At 37.6% G+C, this 27,797-nt stretch overlaps 1 protein-coding gene across 3 annotated transcripts in view; it reads left to right on the top strand.

Moving 5' to 3' along the window:
- The first annotated feature begins 10,046 nt into the window (after positions 1-10,046).
- Actr3b (actin related protein 3B) overlaps positions 10,047-27,797 on the top strand; it is a 58,696-nt gene continuing 40,945 nt past the window's right edge. Inside the window, exons 1-4 of one of the 3 annotated variants that reach the window (XM_015493640.2) lie at positions 10,047-10,064; positions 12,052-12,107; positions 23,803-23,927; positions 24,848-24,958. In XM_015493640.2, coding sequence (XP_015349126.1) covers positions 24,887-24,958 — 72 coding nt within the window. In that variant the 5' untranslated portion in view covers positions 10,047-10,064; positions 12,052-12,107; positions 23,803-23,927; positions 24,848-24,886. Of the gene's footprint in view, positions 10,065-12,051; positions 12,108-15,537; positions 15,557-23,802; positions 23,928-24,847; positions 24,959-27,797 lie in introns of those variants that run through there. The other 2 variants (XM_048786663.1, XM_048786662.1) reach the window with 2 other exon arrangements.

The following is a 27,797-nucleotide window of genomic DNA, read 5'->3' as shown; positions in this document are numbered from 1 at the left end:
AGCTTGTATGTATACCTCTGATTTGAAAATTTTAAAATCATTTTCAAGAAATTTATTTATTTTTGTTTTGAATTTCCTCCTTGACTCAACATTTCTATGCTAATATGTTTTAAAACTGTCAGGTGAGACAGCCTTTTTGTTTTTGCTTTTAATTTCTACTTTTATTACTTTATGGCTAGAAGGGTTCTATGTTATTTTTGTTCTTTGGACTTCATTTTTTGCCATCCAAGATTGGTTTGTGAATGTTGTGTGTTCTTAAAAGGAGGTATCATCTGTGTTAACAGTTTGTTCAGAGTTCAACATGTATCTGTATGTGCTACTTTATTAATGATGTTATTTAGAGCTTCCAGGTTTTATTATTTATTTATTTATTGTTTGTATTTTGTTTGGTCCATTCAGACTGTCCTGGACTGGGGCTGGTTTGTTAAAGTCTTTTGTTACTAGTGTGTTTTTCCTTTCTCCTTGAATCTTTTATAGTTCTGCTTTATGGAAGTTGTTGCTGCCTTACTGAATGCCTAAGGAGAAGTAACTTGTGTTTTCACTTGACTTTATGCATTATAAAGTAGCCTTTTAGTGCTTTGGGTGTCAAGATGTGTGATTCCTGTTTGCTTCTTGTGTTTGCCTGGTGTATATATTTGCCTATTCTTTTGTTATTATCCTTTCTCTGTCTCTTACACCCAACATTTTGTTAGATTTTGCTTTGTTAGCCAACATGGAAAAAGTTGTCCTTATTGGGAAACTTAAACTTTTTTTTTTAAATAATAAAAACAACTAACATTTATTTTGTGCTTGATATATATATATATATATATATATATATATATATATATGAAATGTGTATTCACATTTGTGTGTGTGTGTGTATGTATATGTGTGTGTAATATATATATAAATTTTGTGGGACTGCCATAACAAGTTACCTACTCCAGGTGGGTAACTTAAACTAAACTTTTTAATAATTATTAACAGATGAGTTAAACACATAGTACTTATTGACATGATCACTATATTTGGCTTTAGTTTTGCTTTATTGGTTTATATTTATACATGTATATTTAAATATAATTTTTTGCCATATAGTCATTTTTATATGATTAATTTTTTGGGAGGGACTTTGGTACAGTTTTTTTTTTTTTAAATCTAATGGTTACATTTGCATATGCCTTTTTTTTTTAAACTGGGGATTGAATCTAGGGCTTTTCACTTTAGATAAGTCCTTTACCATTAAGTTCTATCCTCAGACTGTTCTACTCTTTATTTTTAGATCGGGTCTCACTAAGTTTCCCTGTTTGGCCTTGAATCTGTGAAACTCTTCTCTCAGCCTCCCAAGTAGCTGAGGTTACAAGGAGGCACCACTACACCTAGCACACATACCTTTTACTAGTGGCTTTTTCTACTGACTCTCACCTATGAGCGTTGATGAAAAGAGCTAGTAATAAACCCCCTTTTCCCTTTCCCCTTTCTAGCATCTGGTTTGGAGGAAAAAAATCCTCTTATTTCTAATTAATAGTTTTAAAGTGATCTCTGAGCTTTTTAAACTTTTTTTGGTGCTCTTTTTGAATTGTATTGACTATATGTTGTCAGAGAATGGAGCCATTTATTACTACACTTTTCCCCATATAACCTTACAAGTTTCATTTATGAAAAGTTCTCTAAGTCCTTAGTAGCACTGATTGTACCATGTAGCATATATCCTTTTTATACTAAAAGGCTTTTGAGAATTTTGTTGGACATATGGTGGTCTAAATATATATTCACATAACACTTCTTCCTGGAACTTCCTAAAATGAACAAGTCAAATCGGCAGTAGAGAAGAAAACAGCTAAAATTTATAAAATCTGGACCCACTTAACAGGAGTATACTGAGATGTGACATTTCTGCCCATCTCTGGCTGGTTGCAGGTGTCTTAGCATAAATGACAAGTCTCTGAAGGCACCATTCAAGCTGGGAGGTGAGGAATGAATAGGCCATTGCCAAAGAAGGCACATTCTCACAGTGGTTCATTTCCATGCCACCAAATAGCGGGGTCTGCGGGGCTAAAAGAGCCATGGATCATGCCTTAATGCTGTTTTTATGTTTTTTGACTTGACCTGAAGGGAAAAGCCTCTGAGGATGGTCATCTTATATCTGAGTAGGGATTGCTGATTGAGCCATTTCCCCTTAAGCCCCTTCACCCCACAATGAGCTTTGTAATTTTATGTGTCCCCAGAACAAAGGATATAATAGAATTACTGTGAAAGTATAATATATCCAAGTTCAGGCTCTGACAGCCTACTATTCCAGTGAATTCTTAACTTTTTCCTTCCTCTTAACACCTAAAGATTTGTACAGAGAATGCTAGTCATTGTATTTAGTATCTCTGTAAGTGGGAAAAGAGTTGATTGTTGAGCAAGTAGCAAGTCTAGAGAGCAGAAAATACCCTTCGTGGGACCTATGCATAAAAAATAAGGAGAGAACGATGACAAAGGAAAGTAAATGAGAAGTAGATTTTGGAAAAAGGAATGCTTCAGGAATCAGTAACATTTTAAACAAAGACATTTTGCTCTCAAAAACTTTTCGACAACATGGGTTTAACAATGTTAAAGAGCAAAAGAGTAATTTAAAAAATTGGAGATAAAAGGAGGATGTGAAAGTGAGCTGACATCTGTAAGGAAAGAAATAAAAATCATTTCAGAAATGAGAACGTGTTGGAAGCTAAAGGAAGTAGTACCATGGCTGCTGAAATCTCAGCTGCAGGGAGGATAGATAAGCTTTGGGAAGTTATGGACACAGGCATTTCTGATTGTATCAGTGTGCTTTGGTCCCTGTCTTTGGATTTTTTGTCCTAAGAGTTTTCTCTTTACACGCTTCAGAGAATCAACTTGCAGAGAATGCTGGAACCAGGAGAAGCAGGTGCCCACAGTATGGGGCCTGGCGGGGAACTTAATTTCATTCCCACAAGTACTGTATGGCTCTCCAGTCTGGAGCCTTTAAGGGTCTGTGCTGGTTCTTAGCTTTTGCTCCCAGTGGCTTTCTTAATGTCAGAATTCCAGGGCCAAAATCTTTCTGTTGTCTCTTCTTTGTGGTTTAATATAGCTTTTAAAAAATATGGCTTTAGTTTTAGTGAGGCTTTGGGAAAGAGTGAAGTTAGACTATTTATTCCACCATTTAAACAGTTAAAGCACTGTTTTACACACCATTTTAACTTGGAAGTCAGAGCTCATTTTATAATAACCAGAAACCCCAAAGTGAGCTGCATGTGGGGCTGTATCTCTGTAATCCCAGTAGCTCAGGAGGATGAAGCAGGAGTATTATGAGTTCAAAGCCAGCCTCAGCAATTTAGCGAAGCCCTAAGCAACTCAGGGAGGCTCTGCCTCTAAATAAATATAAAAAAGGGCTGGGTTGTGACCCAGTGGTTAAGTGCCCCTGGGTTCAATCCCTGAGGGAAAAAAACCAAAACAAATCATCATCATCATCATCATCATCATCATCATCATCATCTGAAAGGAGAAATAGACAAGTTTAAACAAATATCATCATCATCATCATCATCATCATCATCATCTGAAAGGAGAAATAGACAAGTTTATTAGGTAATGTAAAATTTAAGGGTAGATCAAATAGATCAAAGATTGAATTTAGGTAAAATTATGAATAAATGTCAGCTTGTATGTTGAACTCTTCTCTAAACAGAGGTTACAGTTTGCTATATAACAACTCAAAGATAATTTATAAATTGTGTATTAATTTACAGTGCTGTGAAGGATTGTGTATTATTTAAAAACTATCACTAAGATCTGGAAAAAATTTTATGTGAAGATCTTAGGAGACAGTAGTGCTATTGTGGTTGAAGTTTAGGGTTTGAGATAGACCCTCACAAGGATCTCAATCAAATGAACTTCCCTGCAGGATATAGTCTGAGAACAATATATAAAGATGTAAAAGACATGAAACTATTTTAAGATACAAATTTCCACTTTGGAACATAAATTAATTGAGAGTACATTGTCACCTTCTGCTAAGACACATGGTTGTAGGAGGAATTTCAATTATATATAAAGATATTGAGTTGACAGTAGATTCAGTTCTCCTGACTTTGCAGAATTGAGAAATGTACATGTTTCTGTTGTTGGAAGATAGTGACATTTAATAGGAAAAGTGAAAGAGTCTTTGTACTAAGAGTGTTTAAAATGTTCAGGGCAAATAAGGATATATTTACAGAAAGAAATGTTAGATAAAAAAGAAAAGAAGGTGGAAGGCAGAAATGTGGGTAGTCACGAGAGTGGGAGTGAGACTTCTTTATAGTACCTTTCATGTTGCTCTGAATTTTAAACTGCTAGAACATAGTTGTTTAAAAGGCAGAGGTGTAACTATTGGTATTGCTTTATGCAGCTGTTGATTCTGTTGCTTCCTCTTCTTTTTGCTGACTTCTGTATGAGAGAAGATCTCAGGTCAGGGTGCACATGGAAAGTGGTATTGCGTTCCAGAATGCAGCCAGCAGTCCAAAATAGGTTCTGTGGTTTTGAGAATGGTGCCTGCCTCTACAGTGCTGACTGTCTTTGGAAGGTAGTATTAAAATACAAAACCAAGAGCTTTTTTTTCTTTTGGTATCTACCAGGGATTGAACCCAGGGGTGCTTAACTACTGAGTCACATCCCCAGCCCTTTTATTTTTATTTTTTTTAAAGTTGGTATTTTTTTTGGACCTTTATTTTGTTTATTTATATGCAGTGCTGATAATTGAACCCAGTATCTTACACATGCTAGGCAAGTGTTCTACCACTGAGCTACAACCCAAGCCGCTTCCCAGCCCTTTTTTAAAAAAAATATTTAGAGGCAAGGTCTTACTGAGTTGCTTAGTGCCTCGCTACGGTTGCAGAGGCTGGCTTTGAACTTAACATCTTTCCTCAGACTCCTGACATGTGCCTGGCCAAAACCAGGAGCTTTTAATTAAAAATTGTTTTGAATGCTTATACACATGTTTAGGAAAATTTGGTTAGTGTAGTTCTTCCTATTTGGGATAAAAAGATATACATAAAACCAGAAGGGAAATAATATGAAATTTTAGTATGTAGAGGGACTTTCAAAGTAGAAATGATGAATAAATTATTTAGGAAAATGTTTGGTAGATTTGACCACCTAGACTGTTGTATTTCAGAAAATGTGTGGTCACACACTGCATAATGGCATTTCAGTGGACTGCATGTAGGATGTTGGTTCTGTAAGATTGTATCAGTGAGGTGATAGCTATCTTAGTTTGTGTAAGTGTGCTCTGTGCTGTTCACATAGTGATGGAATCAACCATAATGCTTTAGAGTCTTATTAAGATCTTGTTGACAGCATGTGACTGAAACTCAAGATAACACACTGAGAAAAAGTATAGAGTAGCTTTGTACATATGAGTAAGCATTAATATCCTCAATGTATAAAGAGGTAAAATTGGTAAGAAAACACTAAGACTCTAGTGGACATTATCTGAAGATAGTTCATGGAAGAAATGGAGATTAGTAATAGTGTACATAATATATATTCAGTAGTAGTAAATAAATAAAATTATTTAACTATGAGGTCCTATTTTCGTTTACTGAATTAGGAAATATTTTCAAAAAATGGTAAAATTCAACATTGCAGTAAAGATTGTTCTACACATTTTGCTGATGAAGAAACAGACATGGAGGGATTAATTTACTTGCCTGAAATGACATGGCTAGTGCTAGGATTTGAACCCCAAATTGTGGTCCCATTAAATTGCCTCATATCACAAATATATATTGCTTGCATCTGCTTGCAACTGTATTATACATCTATTTATGGCAGCAGCTCTCAATCTTCCTTTTAAATATTTGTGTAGCATTTTATTGAATGGATAACATAATTTATTACATCCTCTATTTTGAATGTTTCCAGTTTTTTGTTTTGCTATTTTAGTGTGTCAGTGAACTTTTGTGTGTGTATGTGTGTGTGTGTGTGTGTGTGTGTGTGCATATCTTTGTATGCACTGCTACCCATGAACAACTCACTACACTTCAGGAGTACCCCTGAGTTTGAATGGGTTTATTAAATTTATAGGTGGGTTTAATGATCTTTTAAGGATATTGATTCTTTCTGTTTAAGGTGAGGGCATATCTCAAATTTTTTTCTTCTTAATATTTGGAGAGCTATCTACAGCATACAGTTTATTCTTTTTTGTGATTCGTTGGTCTTTCTTTCCTTTCTTTTCATTCTTTCCTTTCTTCCTTTCTTTCCTTTCTTTTTTGTACTGGGAACTGAATCCAGGAGCCTGGTACATGCTAGGCAAGTGCTCTACCACTGAGCTACATCCCCAGCCCTTTTTGAAACGTTTTTATTTCAAGATAGGGTTTCACTAAGTTGCCTAGGTTGACCTCCAACTTGTAATCCTTCTGCTTTAGCTTTCCAAGTAGCTGGGATTACAGGTGTGCACCACTATGCCTGGCTCTTGTAGTTTATTTATTTATTTTTTTACATATTATTTTTTAGTTGTAGGTGAACACAATACCTTTATTTTATTTTTATGTGGTGCTGAGTGTCAAACCTAGTTTCAGGCATGCTAGGTGAGCACTCTTCCTCTGAGTCACAATCCCAGCCCTGTAGTTTATTCTTAAAGGTAATATTCCATAGTTGATGCCATTCGGTATGGGATCTTTTTATCCAGTATATGTTCTTGTTGACTGTTGTCTTTATTTAGTAACTAGTCATCTTACTGAATTCTCTATATTTAATTTTTCACTTAATTTTCCTCACATAATCTAGGTATACAGTTATTTATAAATGATTAATTTTTTAGATTTTTAAAAATTATTCTTTTTTAAAAAAATATTTTAAAAAATATGGATACAATATCTTTATTTATTTTTATGTGGTGCTGAGGATCGAACCCAGTGCCTCACATGGAATCAACCATAATACTTTAGAGTCTTATTACAATCTCACAATATAGCTCTGCCACTCAAGCCCCAAATTTATTCTTTATAAATATACATGACAGTAGAGTATATTTTGACATACATACATGGAGTATAACTTCCCAAATGATTACATTTTTGTCTCTTATCCAATGTCTATTCCTTTTATGTAGTTTTTTAAATTGTTGCTGGTGATTTGTAATATCTAGTTCCTCCAAAACAATGTTAAATGAGAGAGTGATGATTGGTCTCCTGGCTTAATTTTCACTTTTGTAGAGATATAGTAGTATTTTATTATCATTTGGTTTGATTACCCCTCCATCATCTCATAAGGATTAAATGCTTCTGTTTTTCACTATTACTTGAGCCTAGTATTTTTTAAAACAAACTACATTTCATAAGTAATTCGAATTGAAAAGCATTTTTAAATAGACATAGAATACTGAAATGCACAGTGTTTCTAAATAATAAGACAAAATTGTCACATCTGGGTCCCTACTTTTGTACCTCTGATTAGTGTTATACTTCAACACATTGGTATGTTTTATTTGGTGAATGTGGTGAGTGGTGGGTGGTTTGTTGGAATGTGAATGTGAGGTTGGGGGCTTGCATTATAAAATAGTGTGAAGATGATTGCCAGTGGTGTAGTTGAGGTCAGGATTTCTCAGCTGGTTGACCTTTAGAACCATGGTGGAAGGGCAGAAGATATTAAAAATACTTGTGTGCAGATCCCTTTGGAGACTCCCATTTGTGAGTCTTTCACAGGACCTTGGAATTTGTATGTTAGGATTTTCACAGGTGTGGCTGATATTTTCTGAATGCCTACCAGATGATCTTAAACTTGCCTGCTATATAAAGTGGGCCAGGCTCCCTCAATGTGAAGTCATATTTCTAATAGGTAAACATTTTGAGAATCACTTTGGAGACCTTTGGGCTCCCTTGCTTCCCAGTGTCTTCAGTGACTAATACAGTGCTGGCTATTTGGTTTACATTTTGGTAAATTGGTTGAAATGAGAAAAGTTTGTTTTTGTACATGGGGTCTTGACTTTCCAGATTTAAGAATTGTGTTTACTTGTTGACTCTTTTTTTGGGGAGGGTCCTGTGCATTGAGTAGTTGAACTGTCACACAACCATCCCTCCACCCTCCTCGCCCCCATATTGTGGATCAAACCCAGAACTTCACACATGCTAGGCAAGCCCTGGGCTATGTCCACAGCTCCCCTGTGTTTTAAATTTATTTTAAACAGGGTCTCACTAAGTTGCCTAGATTGGCCTCAAACTTGTGATCCTCCTGCCTCAGTCTCCTGAGTAGCAGGGATTAGAGGTGTGTGCTACCACATCTGGCTCTTAGGAGCATTTCTCTCTCTCTCTCTCTCTCTTTTTCTTTCTTATTGAACCCAGGGCCACTTAGCCACTGGCCACATCTCCAGTCCTTTTTAAATTTTTTATTTTGAGATAGGGTCTCACTAAGTTGCTTAGGGCCTAACTGAGTTACTGAGGCTGTCTTTGAGCTACTGGGATTATAGGTTTGTGCCACTGCGCCTGGCCATGATCATTTTTGATGGGGTATGATAGTCTAGTATCAGGTTGTCCTTCTAGGAAAGAATTTGAGGTGTGCAATGTTGCAGTTGATAGATTCTCACTGAAGGTTGGTGTGAGCCTGTGTTGATAGTTTATTAAAATTTTAAACTTAAGTGTCTTTTTTGGAAAAATCTTGTTAAACACTCATTATATTGTGATTATTCAAAATATACAAAACCTCAGGTGTATTTGATGCTATTTAAAGAATAGTATAGGAAAATTGAAAGATTTTAAATTGCCATAAAGTGATCTAGATCCTCTGTACTTTTGCCATTGAATTTAATATGGCTTTAGTTCTGCTAGGATGGTAAGGAAACATCTCACAATAAACTGTTAGTACATAGGAATACAACTATGTCTTCATGTTAGTTTGCCTTAGGCAGGAAAACCACTATTTGTTCAATGTTACTGATGCTTAAGGTACTCCTGAGACTATTAACAGAGGCCTCCTTTCAAGACCTCCTTTTAAGACCTTCCTGTTGTCTGACAGAACCCTGTGGCTTAGGGTCTTCATGTTCCAGCACCTGTTGCTGAGTGGCATTGTCAATATGTAGTTGAATTTTAGAACTGTGAGCCTAAAAGTGCTCCATTCCATTTCTGTAGTCTGAGCTCTTGTTGCTTGGGCCACAGTTCTAGTTCAGGTTTCAGAATGGTGGGAAAGAGATGAGACATAGCTGTTATCTGTTAATGAATATCTGTTATCTTCTAGTGACTCTAGAGATAACAGATATCCTTCAACAGCTGTGTTTCATGGTGTGTGCATTCCATCCCACTACTCCACAAACCAGACTGGCCATGCTGTACTGCAGAAAGAATGGAAACTATGGCTTGGGACACAATTTTTTTTTTTTTTTTTTTTTTTGGCTACTGGGGATTGAGTCAGGGGCACTTGACTACTGAGCCACATCGGCAGCCCTGTTTTGTATTTTATTTAGAGATAGGGTCTCACTGAGTTTCTTAATGCCTTACTTTTGCTGAGGCTAACTTTAAACTCTTGATCCTCCTGCCTCACCCTCCCAAACTGCTGGGATTATAGGCATGCGCCACCACACCCGGCTACTTTTCAAAATTTTAAATAAGAAAATATTCCACAGATACAGAAAAATAATAGAAAGATAAGTGAATCTTATATAATAACAATGTTGTTCTACCATTCTTACATATATTAACCCCATTATCATACTAACTGTAGGAGGTGGGTTGTATTATTATTTCTATTTTCCAGATGGCGAAACTAACACATATGGAAGAAAAGTAACTCCTCCAAATTTGGCAAATGGCTGAACTGGGATTTGAGCTCAGGCAGTCTGGTGCCAAAGTGCATGGTCTTATTAACTAATAAAAAATATAGGAAATAAAAAAAATAATGTAACAGACGTGTGGTACTTATGGGATTAAGTAGAAAGTCTCCAGTCTTTTCTGGTTCCACCATTTTTTTTCCTGATTTTCTGCATCCCCTTTCAGACATTGGTCCCTATCTCAGCAGTTTGACAGTGCTTACCTTTTCTTACACCTGGGAAAAATTCATTCAGAATTGAATTCATTCATTCAGAATGAACTGTCTGCCACATACCAGGCACCGTGAGTAGATGTGCATTTGTGAAGGATCCAGTTCCCTACATCACGGACCTCATAGTCTTAATGGTGTGGGAAGTTGGATTTACTTAAGTGGTTTAAGTTCAAGTGCATGGTTTCTTTTTAGGGGAGTAAAGTGATAAGACTTGTTAAACACATGATTAGATTTGATGATTTTGGTGGTTTCTGGTCTGCTCATTGGGTACTATGGGCTGCTTTTGCCTTGGGTTAGTAACTTGTTTACTTAAGTTTATCATCTGGAGTTTATTTCCAGAATGATGCTCAAATTGGGGATGATCTAGAACTTTTTGAAGTCTCTGTTGCTCCATTCTGGAAAGTCCCCAGTTCTGGTTTGGCTTAGAAACCTTCCTTTGTGGGTCTGTGGACCTGGGAGTGACTGCTCTAATTGCTTGTGTACCCTTATCCTAGACCTGAAGTCTGTGGACTTGTGAGGGCTTCAGATGGGTCTTATCCTGTGGGGCCAGGATCTCAGGGCTTGGCCTCATCCTGACTGCTGTGACATGAAGAACTTGTATCCCTGGAGGCTGAGCAGTATGGTGTGATTTAAGGACAGCTGACTATTTTTTTTCTTCTCCCCAATCCTTCCCATTTACTATGTGTTCAAAAATACTAAGATTACCATATTGTAAAGTACATTTAAAAATCATGAAGTTAAATTATTACTACCATGTGATAAGATCCATTTAAAAATCTCAAGGATAAATCTTTAGAAGTATTACCACATTAAAAATTTTCAAAAACTTAATATCAAGGGCTGGGGATGTAGCTGAGTGGCAGAGTGCTTGGCTAGCATGCACAAGACCCTGGGTTCAATCCCTACTAGTACAAAACAAAACAAAACAGGCATCTAGAAATAATTAATTGAATAGAATGAGTTCATAAAGCTGCTTTTACACTGCCAGAAGCTCTGTTCGGGATCAGTGCTGTTACAGCTTAGGGTGTGGCTGTCCCAACCTGGCTGTGGATGAGAACAGCCCTGATGGGAAGTGCTGAGGAGCCTTCAGTTCACTGGCTGCTTCTCAACTGATCCTCTCTAGCAGATGGTCGGAGTGGTGCTTTTTTACCCCTCTTTTTATATTTGGAAATTAGCAAATGCGTTTGGAACAGATAGTAGTATTTTGGCATTTGTTTTAGTGAAGACTTCTGGAATCTATCGTACAGAATATCTTGACAGAAAATGGGCTTCTTCTGAAATGAAATGATAAAGGAGGTGTTCCTGTCAGATGATTCTCAGAGAGAGCAGTAGCTGTTTCTAGACATATGCATGACATTTTAAAAAAATTATGTGATCATTTTCTAATTCCGCCCCCCCCCCCCAACCCAGAAAATACAGGAAGTTTGGGAAATAAATATACTTCCTACAGAACTGTGTGGGAATTAGCCTGCCAAGTTAAATTGGGGCTCTTTTTCTGTAGTTCACTGACAGTTTGGCCTTGGGCAACTTAATTAACTTCTCAGTGCCTCTGTTTTCTTATCTGCAAGATAGGAGTAATATCCACTTTCTTCATTGCTTTTGTAAAGATTTATAGAGTATGAAAGTAATTTTAAGTGTCATTAGGGATACAAATGAAGCTTTTGTGTGTTACTGTATGTGTTGCCATCATTCTAGTAGAAGTTTAGCATTTTAAGTAGCTATAAACTACTTTTCTTTGAGCTTTGGCTGGTGGTGCACACCTGTAATCCCGATCACTAGCCTGGGCACCTTAGTGAGATCCTGTCTCAAAATAAAAAGTGAGCTGGAGATGTACCTCAGTGGTAAAGCCCTTCTGGGTTCAAGCCCCAGTACAAAAACCAACCAAACCAACCTACTTTCATTGATATTCAGAGATCACAGAGTTTTTAAAAAATTTTCTAGGGAGTGTTCTGAGGCTCACTATTTTAGGACTTGGAGAACTTGATAATAAAAGACATTGGTGGGATATAGACAAGAACATTGTTATCTAAACCTGTGTTGATGACTTTGTGCTTTTAGGTATACCAAGCTTGGCTACGCAGGCAACACTGAGCCACAGTTCATTATTCCTTCATGTAAGTAAAGCTCTACCCTCGGGTGTTTTAAGGGTTGTGTTTCTCAGCATTCTCATTTCTAAGCATTCCAGTTCTGTTTTCCAAGGCATATTATTTTACTCACCATCTTCTTTTAGAAGATTATTCTAGTTTCTGGGAAGGGCTGGCTATTTTGATGCCTGGTTCCTGAATGTCGCTGTTGGTGGTAGCTATGACCTAACTGCAGTGCTCTAGTCTTTTGGTTCCCCTGAGAAAGCCCTTTGTCACTGTCAATGGAGTTTCATCTTGGGTGGTTGGCAGGGGACTTTGATTTAATCATAAATGTCTGAACTGCCTAGAAAAAGTGTGTCTGGGTTTTTAAGGCTAATTTGTAACCTTAAAAAGTACAGTTGTATTAGCTTAGTAACTTCATGTCTATTGAAAGATAGATGTTCACTCTATTGAAAGTTTTTTTTTTTTTTTTTGGTGGAAATGAGTGGCCTGCTGCTTTTTTGAGTCCAGAAGTGTTTTGTTGTTTAATTTTTAGTAGAGAGCGATAAGCTTAAAGGAAGCACCTCACGTTTTGTACAAGCTCCTTCTAGGCACTCTTATTTTCCTAAGGACAGGCTGGTTATTTATAGGTAGAATTCTTGGGTGCTACCTAAATCCTAGGTTATATTTGGAGTGAGTATATCAATCAAGAGTGAAGTAAAGATTGGCCCCTATATGTAGCTCTTGTAAGATAAGCTCTGATCTTAAAAACTGTAGGTGGTTAGTAGTTGTGTAGTGTTATGACAGTCTCTGTGGGCAGGACAGAACTGGGATGGAGTGGACGGAGGGAGCTTGGGTAGAATTTACTGAAGGGAAGGCCAAGGCCTTATTTGATGATTGTGAGTATGAAGATCATTAGAAAGTATACTCCAGATTCCTTGAGATGATTTAAAGGAACCTTGTTCCAGTTCCTTTCTTACTGGATAACAGACCATGATTTTGATTTTCTTGCTCTAAACACTGATGCCCTAATGGATTATCCCTGATAATAGGCATTATTGGTCTGCTGTATCCTTATTTTAAATTTATAAATGGGAATATTTGTCTGCCAAGGATGCCATAACGAAGTACCCTGCACTGAGTGACTTAAATAACTGATATTTATTTTATCATAGTTCTGGAGGCTCAAAGTCCAAGTTCAAGATGCTGTCATGGTTGATGAGGTCTCTTTTTTCCAGGCTTGCAGAGGGCTACCTTCTTTCTCAGTGTTTCCTCACATGGCCTTTTCTTTGTGAATGTGTAGAGGGAGTGGGGCTACTCTGTGGCCTCCCTTCTTGTAGGGCCATACTCCTGTCACATTAGGATTCCATCCTTATAACCTAATTTGATCTTAATTACCTCCCTAAAATTCCTTTCTCCAAATATTATCACATTGGGAGTTAGGGCTTCAGCATTTGTGGGGACATAGTTCAGTTTATAACAATTGACATTCTGTAGGATGAATCGTCTTTTGTGAATTTATTAATGTGAATGCCTCAGAACTTGATCATTCCATGCTGAGTGGACAGATTAGACTTTCTGACTTTCAAAGCAGGAGGTTAGATTTTAACTTTGTTAAGTGCATCAACTAAAAAAGACCGACCTTGTACCTTTTGCTTTAATGTGCTGTCGTTTAAAACTGTGAGCAGCACTCAGTTGGCTGTGCCATTTAACCTGTCATCATTAATAGGGAGGGGAATTGAAGACAGTTGTTAGTGGGATTTCATTCACTGTCAAAAGACGGGCAAGCTCTCAGACTGGGCTGTCAGAACCTTAGCAGTGGCAGAAGCTAGAAGTCGACAAACTGTCAAAGAGGTGGGAGTAAAGAATAGTTATGCTGTTGGCTGCAAGTGTTGAGAGAGAAAGATCCCAGAAGGCAAGGTAAGGTGATGCTCGGGCAAAACGGAGGGGGCGGGACAGGCAGAGGGTACTGGTTCCCTTGCTTGGCCCACTGCTTGTCTTGGTACTGGGAGTGGAACCTATTTTCTATGTACAGAGACCTTGTTCTAAAGACAAATTCCAGGAGGTACATGGCATCAAATAAGAAAAGCGGGGCTAGAAGTGTAGCTCAGTGGTAAAGAACTTGACTGAAATGTGCAAGGCCCTGGGTTTAACCCATCACTGAACATTAGTAAGTAGAAGAAAAGCTTTTGTGCAGAACCAGCCTTTTCTGGTTCTGATGGATCTCCATGTGAGACGGTAGTGAGGGAAGGAGAAGCCCTAGTGATATTGGACTCCAAGTGTGGAGAAGGGCCAGGTGTCTCCTGAAGGCACTTTGTTTGGTACATCAAGAGTACTCAGATGGTTTCTGAAGCGTCCGTCTCTCAGGTCCGGGTCCCAGGACTAGACTGGTGCCAAGTCTGTCCCAGGCTCTGCTTTTGTCTGGACTTCTGTGCAGAATTTTCCCAGTTGTTTGAAGAAAGTTCTTTTTCTACTTTTCTTTTTAAATGTTATTGGAGAGCTTTGGAAGTCATTGAACAGTTCCACCAGAGGGATGGATGGTGACCATGTCACATCTACACCTGGGAGGGGAGAGAGCATCAGAAAGGAAGGGACTTTGTGTGTTGAGTTGAGGTGTGAAGGCCTGGAGGCTGCTAGGACAAAGCTTGATGCCCAGAAGAGAGCTCCACACAAGTCATGAGATGCTTTTTTTTTCCCATTAAATAGAGCCTTAAAATTCTGATTTTTCTAAAAAAGTGCCAAAGAATATTAACAAAGACCCATGAACCCACCACCCAGAATGAACATGTTAACTTGTTTCATGTTCATGTCAGAATACAGTCATGCACTCTGTAATGAAGTTTTGGGCAGTGTGGATCGCATATATGACTGGTCTTGTAAGATTGTGTCACTGAGTGACATTGTAGCTGTTTTACTGTGTGTAGCTGTTTTAGTTTGTGCAAAGTGCGTATATGACTGGTCTTGTACACCCAGTGATGTGTAGCTGTTTTAGTCAGTACAAATGCAAATGTGCTCTGTGACCACCACTCAGCTGTGCCTCTCACCAGCTGTGCCTGTTGTCAGATGGTGCATAACTGTGAACGACACCTTACGGATGGATCCCAGCCCTCATTTCTTTTCCAGTTCTTTCCCTTTCTTTTCTTGCTTTCTTCCTTCTCTGGTGGATTTTTTCTGGTAGATTTCTAATCCATGTTCTATCTGTACACTATGTATATACAAGAATACATGGTTTTATGAGTTGAAACATTTAAAAAATGATTTCATAGTAACTTTCTGTGTTATGTTTAAAATTCTCCTCAATATTGTTTTTAAAACTTATCACTGATAATATACACAGATTAAGATCAGAATTCTAATGTGAATATATAGCTTTTTCTTTTTTTTTTTAAATGGCCCTTTCCCAGTTTTTCTATTTTACAGAGTAGTTTAGTAGATATCTCCTGAGGTACATGTGCCATTTTCCGAAGAGGAAATAATCAGAGATGGAGTTTTTTCATCAGGTTAGCCCTGCTTCGTCCTTATTAGGTATTGCCAGATTACTTCCAAATAGTTGTTCTGATTTATAACCCATCAGTAGTGTGTGAACGTTTTTGCTTCCATGTGTCCTTGACTTAAATTTTGCCAGTCTGATGAATGTAAAATGATGTTTAAAATTTCCATTTTCTGCCAGATGTGGTGGGGCACGCCTGTGATCCCAGGAGCTCGGGAGGCCGATGCAGGAGGATTGTGAGTTCAAAGCCAGCCTCAGCAACTTAGCAAGGCACTTAGAACTCAGTGAGACCCTGTCTCTAAATAAAATAGAAAATAGGGATGGGGATGTTACTCAGTGGTTAGGAGCCCCTGCTTTCAATCCCTAGTATCTTCACCCATCCCGAATTTACATTTCTTTTGCTGAAGTTGAGCATGATGCCTGTTTATATTTGCCCACTTTTCTCCTGCTTGTTTTGGTCTTTGTTATGGTGTCATGGGGACTCTTCTCTGTGCAAATGCTAATTTGTTGCCAATGTCATATTCTAGTCCATGAGTTTTCCCCCTGTGGTGCTGGGGTTTGAACCCTTCTTAGTGGCAGGCAATGCTTATCTCTGAGCTGTACTTCTAGCCCTGTATGATTTTTTTTTTTTTGGTTTCTTTTTCTTTTCTTTTATGCTATGACATTTTAAAAGGATTTTTTTTTTATCATCTAGAAATTTTAAATTTTGATATAGTTAAAATTTTCACTTTTTTCTTTTTTAGTTTTTATTTTGGAAAATATACCCCTACTCCAAGTCATAAAGAATTTCTGTGTTTTCCTCTACAAAAATTTTAAATTAATATCTTGAATATGGTATGAAGGAGATAGCTAATTTGATTTGTTTTACAAATGCAAAGCTTGTTGTGTAAACACCATTTATTGAAGAATACATTTCAAGTTGACATTCTTTTTCAATCATGTTGCGGTAACATTTATGCTTGGGAGTATTTTTGGTCTTTGTTTTGTTTCATTGATGTATTTCTCTATTTCTGCTCCAAATATGCAGTGTTGAATACTAGCATTTTGTCATGTGTCTTTTTAAAAAAATATTTATTGAGTTGTAGATGAACACACAGTAAGTGTGTGTTTTATTTATTTTTATGTGGTGCTGAGGATTGAACCCAGTGCCTCACACATGCAAGGCAAGCGCTTTACCACTGAGCTACAGCCCCAGCCCCTGTCTTGTGTCTTTATCTAGTAAGTTTGGTTTCTCCTCATCTACTTTCCTTCTTCTCTCCCTTCCTTGTTTTTGAACCCAGGGGCACTTTACTGTTCAGCTACATCTTTTAGCCCTTTTTATTTTTTATTTTGAGCCGAGTCTCTTTAAAAAGTTTCTGAGGCTGGTCTCCCAACTTGTGATCCTTCTCTCTCAGCCTTCTGAGTTGCTGGGATTACAGGTGTGCATCACCACAACTAGCTAATTTTTCTTTTAACCATAGCTTTGGCCCTTACTCTTTCCTAAAAATTTTAGAATCAGTTTAAGTGAACTTATGAAGTATTATGGTGTTTTGATTAGAGATATGTTATTTATAGATTGGGGAAAAGGTTGATATCACATTGACATTTATGGATAGGAATAGAATATTCCTACTTGGGAATATTTGTAAATTGAATATTTCTATCCATGAATGTGTTATGTGTAATTTATTGTTTATTCATGTCTCTTGGGTTTTCAGTAATGTTTATGTATGTTCCTTATAAGTTTATATAATGTTCCTTAAAATTCTTTTACAGACTCTTTGCTAGAATTATTTTTAGTCACCTTTGTGTTTTGTTGCTGTGAAATTAAAAAAAAAATTATGTTTTCAAATTAGTCCTTGCCTACAGACAGGAGCGCTACTGAGTGTTGCAAGTTGTTCTTGACTCCAGCCTCTGAGAGTCCTCAGAGTTTTCTGTGCAGCCTTCTGTATTGCCTGTAAATAATGGTCATGTTCTCTCTTCCTGCCTAGCTTTCTGTGTTTCCTTTCTGCTAAAGTAGTGACCAAGACTGGGGATAGCAGGTGCTCTTGTGTTTCTGACTTCAGAGAGAATAAGACTTCAGTGTTTCATTAGTGATTGCTCTAGGTTTTGTGGAACCTTTATCAGGTTAAATAGTGCTCTTCTATTCCTAATTTAACCAGAGTGTTTTTTAACCATGAGTGTTGACTTTTACTTAAGGATTTTTCTTTTATTTATTTATTTATATATCACAGTAGAATGAAGGCTTTTTATTTGTTGAATTGATCACATAGTTGTGCACTTTTGTGCTTCTTAATGTGATGGATTATATTAATACATTTTCAAGCATTGAACAGTTATTAATTTTATCTTTGGGATAAATCCTACTTGATTATGAAATACAGGTACATGCTGAACTATATTTGCAAATATTTACTGTCACTCAGTGATGGGGGATATATTAGGCGACTTTGTCCTTATGTGAACATCATAGATTGTCCTTGAACTAAGATGACTATGACCTTACTTGATGATGTAATTTTGTGGGACAATAGTCAAGTAAAATGTGCTGTCCATTGTTGACTGAAGCATTTTTGTGTGGTATATGACTAAATTTAGGATTTTTGCATCAATGTTCAAAAGTTTATATTTTCGTTTCTTACACATTTTTTATCTGGTTTGTGTATCAGGATGATACTGATTTCATAAAATAAATTTGTTAGCTTTTTAAATCTCTGGAACAATTTGTATAAGATAGGAATTATTTATTTCTTGAAGTTTTAGTAAAATGTGTAGCATTATTTTGAGAAATATATTAGATATTTTCAATCTTACTAATTTACTGGAGATTAGATCTCGCAGTGTTGCCGGGCTGGTCTTGAACTCCTGGGTTCAAGGTCCCCTGCTTCAGTCTCCAAGTAGCTGGATTACTGGGGCGATATATCTCTATGTATCTCTCTCTATATGTATGATTTTTTTAAACAAAATTACTGGTGGAGTCTTTTTTTAAAAAGTTTGTTCTTATTAGTTATACATGACAGTAGAATGCATTTTGACACATCATATGTGGTGTGTTTCTTAATTTCTGTGTCAAGTACAGAATCGTAAGTCCTTACGTGTATTATTCCTTATATATGCTCTCTCTAATAATCTTCCTTAGATTATCCTCAGATTGTCCTCAAATTTCTTGGCCCTGGAGTCTGTCTCTTCTAGCTACTCAAATTTTTTATCCATACTTTGTTTTTTTTAAACTAAAGAACTTTGTTCTTTACTAAGTTTGAGAACATTTTTCTTTATTAAGTTTAATCTTGTTAGTTTGATCATCATTAAAACTGAGGTGTTTTATAATTTAGATTGTTTAAATCATTTGTGAGCTTTATTTTACATTATTTTATTTTGAAATAATTGTTGATTCATGGGAAGTTGCAAAGAGAGTTTAGAAAAGTCCTGTGTATTCTTTACTCGGTTTATCCCGAAGATCACATCTACAGTGGTAGAGCCGGGAATCTAGTATGGTACAGTATGTGTGCACAGTTCTGTGTGTTTGTGATTGTTCCCTAAAGGGTTTTATGATGGCTCCTGCAATCCTTGCTTGACAATTGTGGTATCTGTGTCATCTTGGTTTGTCACTTATATTGTTTCAGTTGAGTCGTCCCCAATTGTTTCTTTGGTGAAATTGATCTGTCTTATCAAAACCTGAACATTTTGGGTGTATGCTTTGAGATTCTGATCTTATTTTAAGGGGGATGCCTCTTCATGACTGCCAGTGTGGTGTCAGAGTCAGGCTCCCCATTTGGCCTTTGTGGATACCCAGTTGGAGAGGGGCTCAGAGTTACTACTGGGTGGATGAAAGTCAGGATTTTGAAGCAGGCTGTGGGTCCTGGGAATAGCTGGGGTGAAACAGGTCATTATTTTATGAGAAACATGGGCAATCTAGTCTCTTGGAAATATTTCTTTATTTTGTTCCTAAGGACTATTTGGGCCATATCTTGGCTTTCATAGATATATATGAAAAAAGATCTTGAGTATAAATTTTATGCACATACATATGTAACTTATTTATTTTAAGATTAATTCTTGCAGTGTTGCTGTATAGTTTTTTTTTTTTCTTTTGCCCTCAAATACTCGATTAAACTTAAAGGATATCATGGGTTGCAGAATCATTTTTTCCTTCATCTCTTAGCAATTTTTTATAGTGACTTGGCAGTTTAAATTTACATTTATACATATTAGGTTTGATTCTGCCCAGAGGATAGAATCTGAGATCTGCTGCAAGCCTTCTTGCCAGTTGCCCTTGGGAATATCCAACACATGTATCAGATGGTTCTGTGTGGTGTCTGTCAGTATGCCCTTGATTTCGTAGTCAGTTTTTTTTTTTTTTTTTTTTTCAAGTGGGCTAAAGGACTGTTTTATAAATCAGTTTTTTTTTTTTTAAAACATTAGAGCATTATAGTTATACACAGTAGTTGGGTACATTTTGACAGAACTGTACATGCAAAAAGAATTTGATTTCAGTTCCCTCCCTTCCTTTCTTATTCTGTTCCCTCTCCCTGTTCTTCTTCCTCTACTCTACTGATTTTCCTTTCACTTGTTTATTTTTCTCGCCTTTTTTTGTGGTGCTGGGGATCTAAACCCTGGGCCTTGTACATGTGAGGCAAGCACTCTACCAACTGAGCTATATTCCCAGTCCCTCACTAGTTTATTTTTGATTGGCAGTTTCTACAAATAAATAAATAAATAAATTCCCTGTGGAACATTTATATGCACATATAACACAGTTTTGTTAAATTCATTCCTTATTTCCTCCCCTTTCCCATCCTTCCTCCCTCTTGCTCTCTTTCTGTTCCACTTATCTTCCCTATATCTTTATGATATCTGATCTCCCCTGCCTTCTTTCTCCTTTTTTTTTTTAAATTGCTCTAGCTTCCACATATGACAGAATATTTTATCTGACCCTTGGTTTTCTGAGTCGGCTTATTTCACTTAGCAAATCAGTAAAACCACTTTGGAAAGCAGTGTGGAGATTCCTCAAAAATCTAGGAATGGAACCACCATATGACCCAGCTGTTCTACTCCTTAGTACTTATCCAGAATAACTAAAGTCAGCATGCTATAGTGATCAGCCACTTCACTGTTTATAGCAATACAATTCACAAGAGCCAAGTTATGGAATCATCCCAGATGCCCGTCAATAGATTAATGGATCAAGAAAATGTGGTACATATATGGAGTTCTACTCAGCCATAAAGAAGAAAGAAATAATAGCAGTCTCATGGTCAGTTTTCAGAGAGGGGTTTCATTTCCTGCTGTGGACTGCCTTGTTAGTGTTGGCCCCTAGACCTGTGAGCCCGTCGCAGCCACAGGCCTCGAGGCTCCAGAGGCTCCAGGGCTTTGCTTCTCTCCTGCTTGCTTCGGTGATGCAGTTGTTCTGTCCTTTGGGCTTATGCCCAATTTTTATAACTGGAAAGCTGAGGTTTATTTTTATTTTTATTATTTTAGGAGGTGCTAAAGATTTAAACCCGGGGCCTTGTGCATGTTAGGCAGATGCTCTACCATTTAGCTACATTCCCATCCCTTTTTATTTTTTTATTTTTTCTTGTAGCAGGGATCAAACCCAGGAGTGCTTAACTGATGAGTCACATCCCAGCCTTTTTAAAATTTTTTTTTTTTTTTTTTTTTTTTTTTTTTTTTTGTGATGCTGGGAATTGAACAAGGCAAGCACTCTACCAATTGAACCATATCCCCAGCCCACCCTTTTTAATTTTTTATTTTGAGAAAGGGTCTTACTAAGTTACTTAGGACCTTGCTAAATTGCTGAGGCTGGCTTTGAACTTGTAATCCTACTGTCTCAATCTTGTAAGCTGCTAGAATTATAGGTGGGTTCCACTGTGCCTGGTTTTAAAATTTTATTTTTGATGTAGGGTCTTACTTAGTTGCCCAAGTTGGCCTGGAACTTGTGACCCTCCTGCCTCTTCCTCTTAAGTAGCTGGTATTTTGGGTATGTGCCACCTAGGAATTATTGGATAAGCACATTTTTATCATGTTTCTTAGTTTCTGTCCTAAGTGATTAAATTTCAGTTCCTCTTAAGTATCTAGCCAGTCACATTTGTAGTCTCCACACTTGTGTTGATAAATTTTTTTAAAAAATAATTTTTAATTGTAGATGGACACAATACCTTTATTTATTTTTATGTGGTGCTGATGATCAAACGAAGTACCTCATACATGCTAGGCAAGTGCTCTGCCACTGAGCTACAAGTACTCCAGCCCTTTGTGTAGATAATATTTATTGAGTACTACTCTGTAGCAGGTTCTCTACTAAGCACTCCACAAATGATAGGCAGTTTAATCCTCAGCCCTGCCAGGTAAGTGGTGGGATGTGAAATGTAGAGGTGGTATTTGGAGCCTCAGGTCAGCTAGCTTTAAATGCTGAGCCCAGCCGGCAAACCATGGCTTATTTAACTTCAAAGTCTACTCCTTCCACGACATGAAGCCTTCATGCGGAAAAATAAAGTTGGCTGGTCTATTTGAAGAATTAGTTCATATCAGAGACACTATATTTACCTTTCTCTGAAATCTAGTCACAAGCATTTTGATGTTTTAATTATGAGAAACTTTGTCTAGCACTGGTTGGTGCTAGAGAGCTAGGGTTTCACCAAAAATACAGTAAGCCTATAGTGAAATTCCATTAGTGTAGTTATGGGGTTAGGCTTATATTAGAATTATTTAGGTATAGTTTGCATTTTCCAAATCCACAAAGAATACTTTAGTGCAGTAGAATATTAGTTTAACAAATATTCTCTAATGCCTACTCTGATAGTAACCATCTGCTTAAGAGCCAATCTTGGCTTAGTCTCTCAGAAGCTGTGTGACCTTGGTCATTTGTTAAGCCTCCACCTCTTTGAAGGTGAAATCATAGCACTTACCTGTGAATTCAGCTGTCATGGGCACTAAATGAAGTAGTGCACGAAAAGAAACTTAGCAGTGCTCAACTAATGTAAGCTACGGTTATTGACATATGTGCCTGCCATTAGAGAAACAGTAAAAGACTTATGGTTATTTGACTTAAAGAAATTTGCAGTCTTGCCAAAAGTGATGATGTACCTGTAATCCCAGCTATTCAGGATGCTGAGGCAGGAGGATCACAACTTGAAGGACAGCCTGGGCAACTTAAGAACTGTCTCAAAATAAAAAATAAAAGAAGGGCTGGGGATGTAGCTCAGTGGTAGACTATCCCTGGATTCAATCCCCAGTTCTACCAAAAAACCCAAAATACAAAAAACCTACAGTCTCATTGGTAGACTAATGTCAAACATTTACAATTATTTGTGAAAAATGACTTACTGGAAGTTTAGGGCTAGTGGAAACATTAGAAACACTAATTAAACATTAGGAACACTTCACAGGAGTGGGTGACCCAGAACTGGGTGGCCAGTGGGAGCTTATGGGAGCTTAGTGTGTGATGGGGTATGGAGTTTGAGTTAGAAATTGAATCTGTGAAGGTTTTTACAGTTTGTTAGATGTTACATTCTAGAATGAAGTTTTACATAATTATTTAAGATCTTATTAAAATAAAAATGTGCAGCCATTGGTATTTACATTGTTACGGTTTGCTTATTGTGCTCTTTGCAACAGATACTAGCCAGCACCTTTTGGTTTTTCTTTTCTTTTCTTTTTTTTTAAATAACTTTATTTTATTTATTTATATGTGGTGCTGAGGATTGAACCCAGGGCCTTCCAGGTGCCAGGCGAGTGTTCTACTGCTGAGCCACAACCCCAGCCCCTGGTTTTTCTTTTTAATGGGATATCACAGCTTTTTGTTTCCCCCTTTTAACAAGACTAGACATTTTTAAAGCTGTGTGATGTAGTATTTTATAAAATGATTAAGAGTATATAGACATTATTTTTCAGTTTACTCTCCTTTTCTGTATTATACAGAATTTTGTCCCCTCTATACTGTATTAAAAAAATTTAAACCATTGGTATTAATCCATAGGAATTTTACTTACTATCTTGAGGGATTTTCCTGGATGAAACTGAGAGATTTAGTATCATACCTTCTGTCTAAAAGCCCAGTTCCTTTGTACCATTCTGAAAAAATAACTCGTTTCTGTATCATATGCTCATTGGCAGTGTCTTTTCTGTGAGTACCCTTAACCTCAGATAAAACTGTAACAAGGAAAATTTACTTATACATATGTAGGGGTTATATTTTTCTTTCTTGGTCTTTCACATAAATGTGGATACTGATGGAGATCTTTTTGCTTTTTTTTTTTTTTTTATTGTTTTATTATTAAGGTATTGCCATCAGAGAGTCAGCAAAGGTGGTTGACCAAGCCCAAAGGAGAGTGTTGAGGGGCGTTGATGACCTTGACTTTTTCATAGGAGATGAAGCCATCGATAAGCCTACCTATGCTACAAAGGTAAATTTCTGACAGGAGTTTACCTGTTTAAGTGCCAAACCAAGAACAGAATAGTAGATAGAATGCAGAATGGTTGGATGTCTAGAAATTGTGCTTGTGAGCTGTGGAATATAGTGTTATTCTTACATTTGAGTTGGATAAGGTTGTTTTGAATAGGTGTATTTTGAGTGGTGAATCACATGAATTAACAAAGACCTGGCATGCAGAATCGACTCAGGGAACATGGAGTCACACTTGAAAGCAAAATCTGCTTTCCTGGAAAATTACTGGTTGACTAATTGTGGTGAGCCGCTTCTGCCGTTTATGCAAATTATGGTCACCATTACATGATGGCGCTGGCTCCGCTGTGGTCTGTGACAAACAACTCCTTGTTTGGGAGAGTTGGCGCATGACTTTTCATCACTCTATGAGAAAGCTCCATGTGGCTGCTTTGCATTGGGGCTTGAGATGCTTTATTAAGGCTGGGAGGGGCATCCGAGAAAAAGAGGAGAAGAACTATCGGGAGAAGAAGAACTATCAGGGACCTGAATAAAAAAAGTTGCTGAAAGAAGATTCTTGGGTTGCGTCTTTCTTGCGGGCAAGAAGTCGCGCGCAACAACGCAACAACTAATGAACCTGTCAGATATGGAAAATTGCAGATTGAGTCATTAACAAGAAACACTAACATTATTTAAGTAGATATTTCTTCTTCTTCTTCTTCTAAAAAAAAAAAAAAGAGCCGGGCACCAGATCCAGTTGTGGTGGAGCTGCATCTGCCTCCCCTGTGGAGGCGATTCTTTGTACTGAGAAGTGGGTGGTGTGGAGTATGAGCAGCATGTAGGTAGTTTTTTAATAAGGCCTGTTGTTTCTTCTCATGGTTAACACACAGCCTCGGGACTGTTGCTCTGATTGTTCCAACATTTTGGTTTCTCTTGCTTCAGTGGCCAATTCGACATGGAATCATTGAAGACTGGGATCTTATGGAAAGGTTCATGGAACAAGTGGTTTTCAAATACCTTAGAGCTGAACCTGAGGACCATTATTTTTTAATGGTGAGTAATTGGCAACTAATGGGAATATATTCTTGTAACCTGAAAAGTTTCTGATGCTTAGATTTTACACTCAAGATATTCCCAAGGGAGTTTTTAATTCCTTCTAAAGATATTTACATGAATCAGAATTTATGTTTATTTTTTGCAAATAAACTTAATAAAAACACCCACGATCAAAAGGGGCTTACTGTGTTGCTGTACAGGAAGGATAGAATCAGGCTGCTTGCATTACCAGTCAGAGGTAGAATCCTCCTTTAGTTGGACCTCTTCTGTTCCTCTCAGCTGCAGGATTGCTTCCCAAGTTCTTGGTCACCTCTTCAGATATTTTTGCTCAGATGTAGAGAGAAAGTTTTCCTTATATATCACCTTTTAAGAATTTAGAAACCCCCCACAGATCTGCCCTCTCTGCCCAAACCTGGCCTTGTCACCAGCAAGAGGAATGCAATTACCAGGTCTGTAGCTTAGTTTAGATTCTCTCTCTGGGACTGGGGACAGTGGTGGACCATGGCTGATTGCTTGGACCGTGGGAGAAACTTAAGTACCTAAACAGCAAATACTATAGGAGGAGACCTAGTTTTGGGTAGGAAACCAACTGTGTTCTTCAGTGTCCTTGAGAAATAGTTAAGACACTCTGATTATTACCACTAGTGATAGCAGAGGAGTCTGTTAAGATGTTCTTTTTTCCTGGGTTTAAATGTTGTTATAAAATAAAACTGAGCTGAGTTGTGGGCTCTGACTATGATGCTTAACTAATCGTGTTCAAACGAAACATTACGGAGGGATGAAATATCTTGGTTAGAGATCTGTTCTAATTGTTGTACTCAATATTACATATTTTCTTCCATGAAATGTTCCATTTAAAATTAATTGCATGTGTAAAAGGTTTGCTTTATAGAGAACAGTTTCATACAACATAAGCTGCATATTAAAAATATATAATTTAACTTTGGGTTTTTCTTCTATGCAAGTATAATGTCATAAGATTCCAGATCTAAGTATGTAATTTCTTTTAATGTTTGAATATATAATGTTCCTTTAGAATGATCTAGTTTAAAAATGTTATCTACAAGGCTAATAGTGAATAGAATGCATATATTTAACATTTGTTAAAATAAGTCCTTGAAAGTGCTCTGATTTTTTTTTTTGTTGTTGTTGTTGGTGATTAAACCTGTGGCCTCACACATGCTCGGCAAGTGCTCTGCCACTGAGCTTCACCCCCAGGTGCTTTGATCTTTTTCCTCAGTTACACTTCACAACTGGAATTGTCGAGTATGGCTACCATGTTTTATAGGCCACTCTTGTTTTTTCTCCTGGACATGTATAGTGGTTTATATAAAATAAATGGAGCCAAGAAACTGACAGTGTATGAGTGACTTTTTCTTTATGACCCAAATAAATCACAGATTCCTACCTGTCAGACTTGCCATGTTCCCTTCTTTAGCATATCGTTACCTATCTGTTTGGAGATAATTTTAGAACCAGGCACCATGTTTAGCTGCTGCTTTCTGTCTGTTCAGCTTACTGTGCTGGGAGTTTTCCTCCCTCACTAAAGGGACATCGTGTTCAAACAAAACATTACAGAGGGATGAAATATCTTGGTTAGGGGTCTGTTCTTTGTCTTGTAGAGCAAATGCAGGCCACCAGGATACAGCCCACAGGGCACTTTTCCTAAGAAATTTTTTTCTCCCTAATTCAGCTGGCATATATAAGGAAGTAAGATATCATCACTTTCCAAGAAGGAATTGGAGGTGTTTGTGAGCTTGGAAAAGTCCATTTGCTGAAAATGGGTACCTACAGCAAATATTGAAAAGTAATCAATTATTATTAAAAATATAAGAAAGTATTGTATTGGTGCTTTGAATTCTGTAAGTTAGTTCATTTGCATGTGATTGAGAAAGTAATATGGATCAAAATTTCACGTTTATTTCCTTACGTATTCAGTTGATGGGATAATTCGAGGGAATGAAATGCTGAATTAGGGCTTCTTGGTTGAAGAGTCCAAGTGACTCAAATGATGGGTCCCTCAGAAGCTCACAGGATAATCTCTTCTGACATGTACCATGCAGATGAGCTCATGACACTGGATGTTGTCATGAGGGTTGAGTAGGTGGCAGATGGGAATCATACTGCTGTCTCTAACAGTGGAATCATTTTAGTGTGGCAATTGAGTTATGACTTCAGAAGAGATTATCTTGTGCTAGGGGTTGAACCAGGGCCTTACTCAAATTAGCAAAGCTTTGACTGTAACTCACACAAGAACAAGCAAGCAATTTGTGCACGTGACCAGCAGTGAGCGCACATGCAGACTTAGAGGAAATGACGAAGTTAGTGTGACAGAAGCCCCGTGGGAGACGGGCAGAGGTTAGGAAGAGGATGTGGGGCAGTGTGGCGTGGTATGAGGCAGTGGAGCCTGGCTGCTGTTTGAGTGGAGAGGGCACATGACCAACACAGGCTTTGTGGTCACTCCTTGAGAGGGAGCACCTGCCTGTGAGAGGGAAGGCGTGCACACAGGGCAGTAACCGCTCTGTAGGGCTCTTAAAATTGATAAGGTGAAGCCATAGTCCAAGTGACCTGTGAGAATCGCTGAGGAAGGGCCCGTGTAAGAGGCTGGGTGGGAGTCCTCAGCAGGTGGAACTCACTTTCCTCCAACACGGAGGAACTTTGTATGCATCAGCTGAGGTAGCAGACTTGGATTTAGGGGAACATTATGGGGTTACATGTCTTTTATTAAAGCTACCCTCAGTCTAGTGATAGGCTCTTGCTTTGAGAGTATGCGGGAAAGGAGACCAGCTAAGGAAACCACCCAGAGCAAATCCTTTTTAGGTAGGGTGGCACAGAG

Source organism: Marmota marmota, unplaced genomic scaffold (genome assembly GCF_001458135.2).
Source record: "Marmota marmota marmota unplaced genomic scaffold, marMar, whole genome shotgun sequence".
Classification (NCBI taxonomy): domain Eukaryota; kingdom Metazoa; phylum Chordata; class Mammalia; order Rodentia; family Sciuridae; genus Marmota; species Marmota marmota.
The sequence above is the reverse complement of the archived record's forward strand: the minus strand, read 5'-3'. Positions and strand labels throughout refer to the sequence as shown.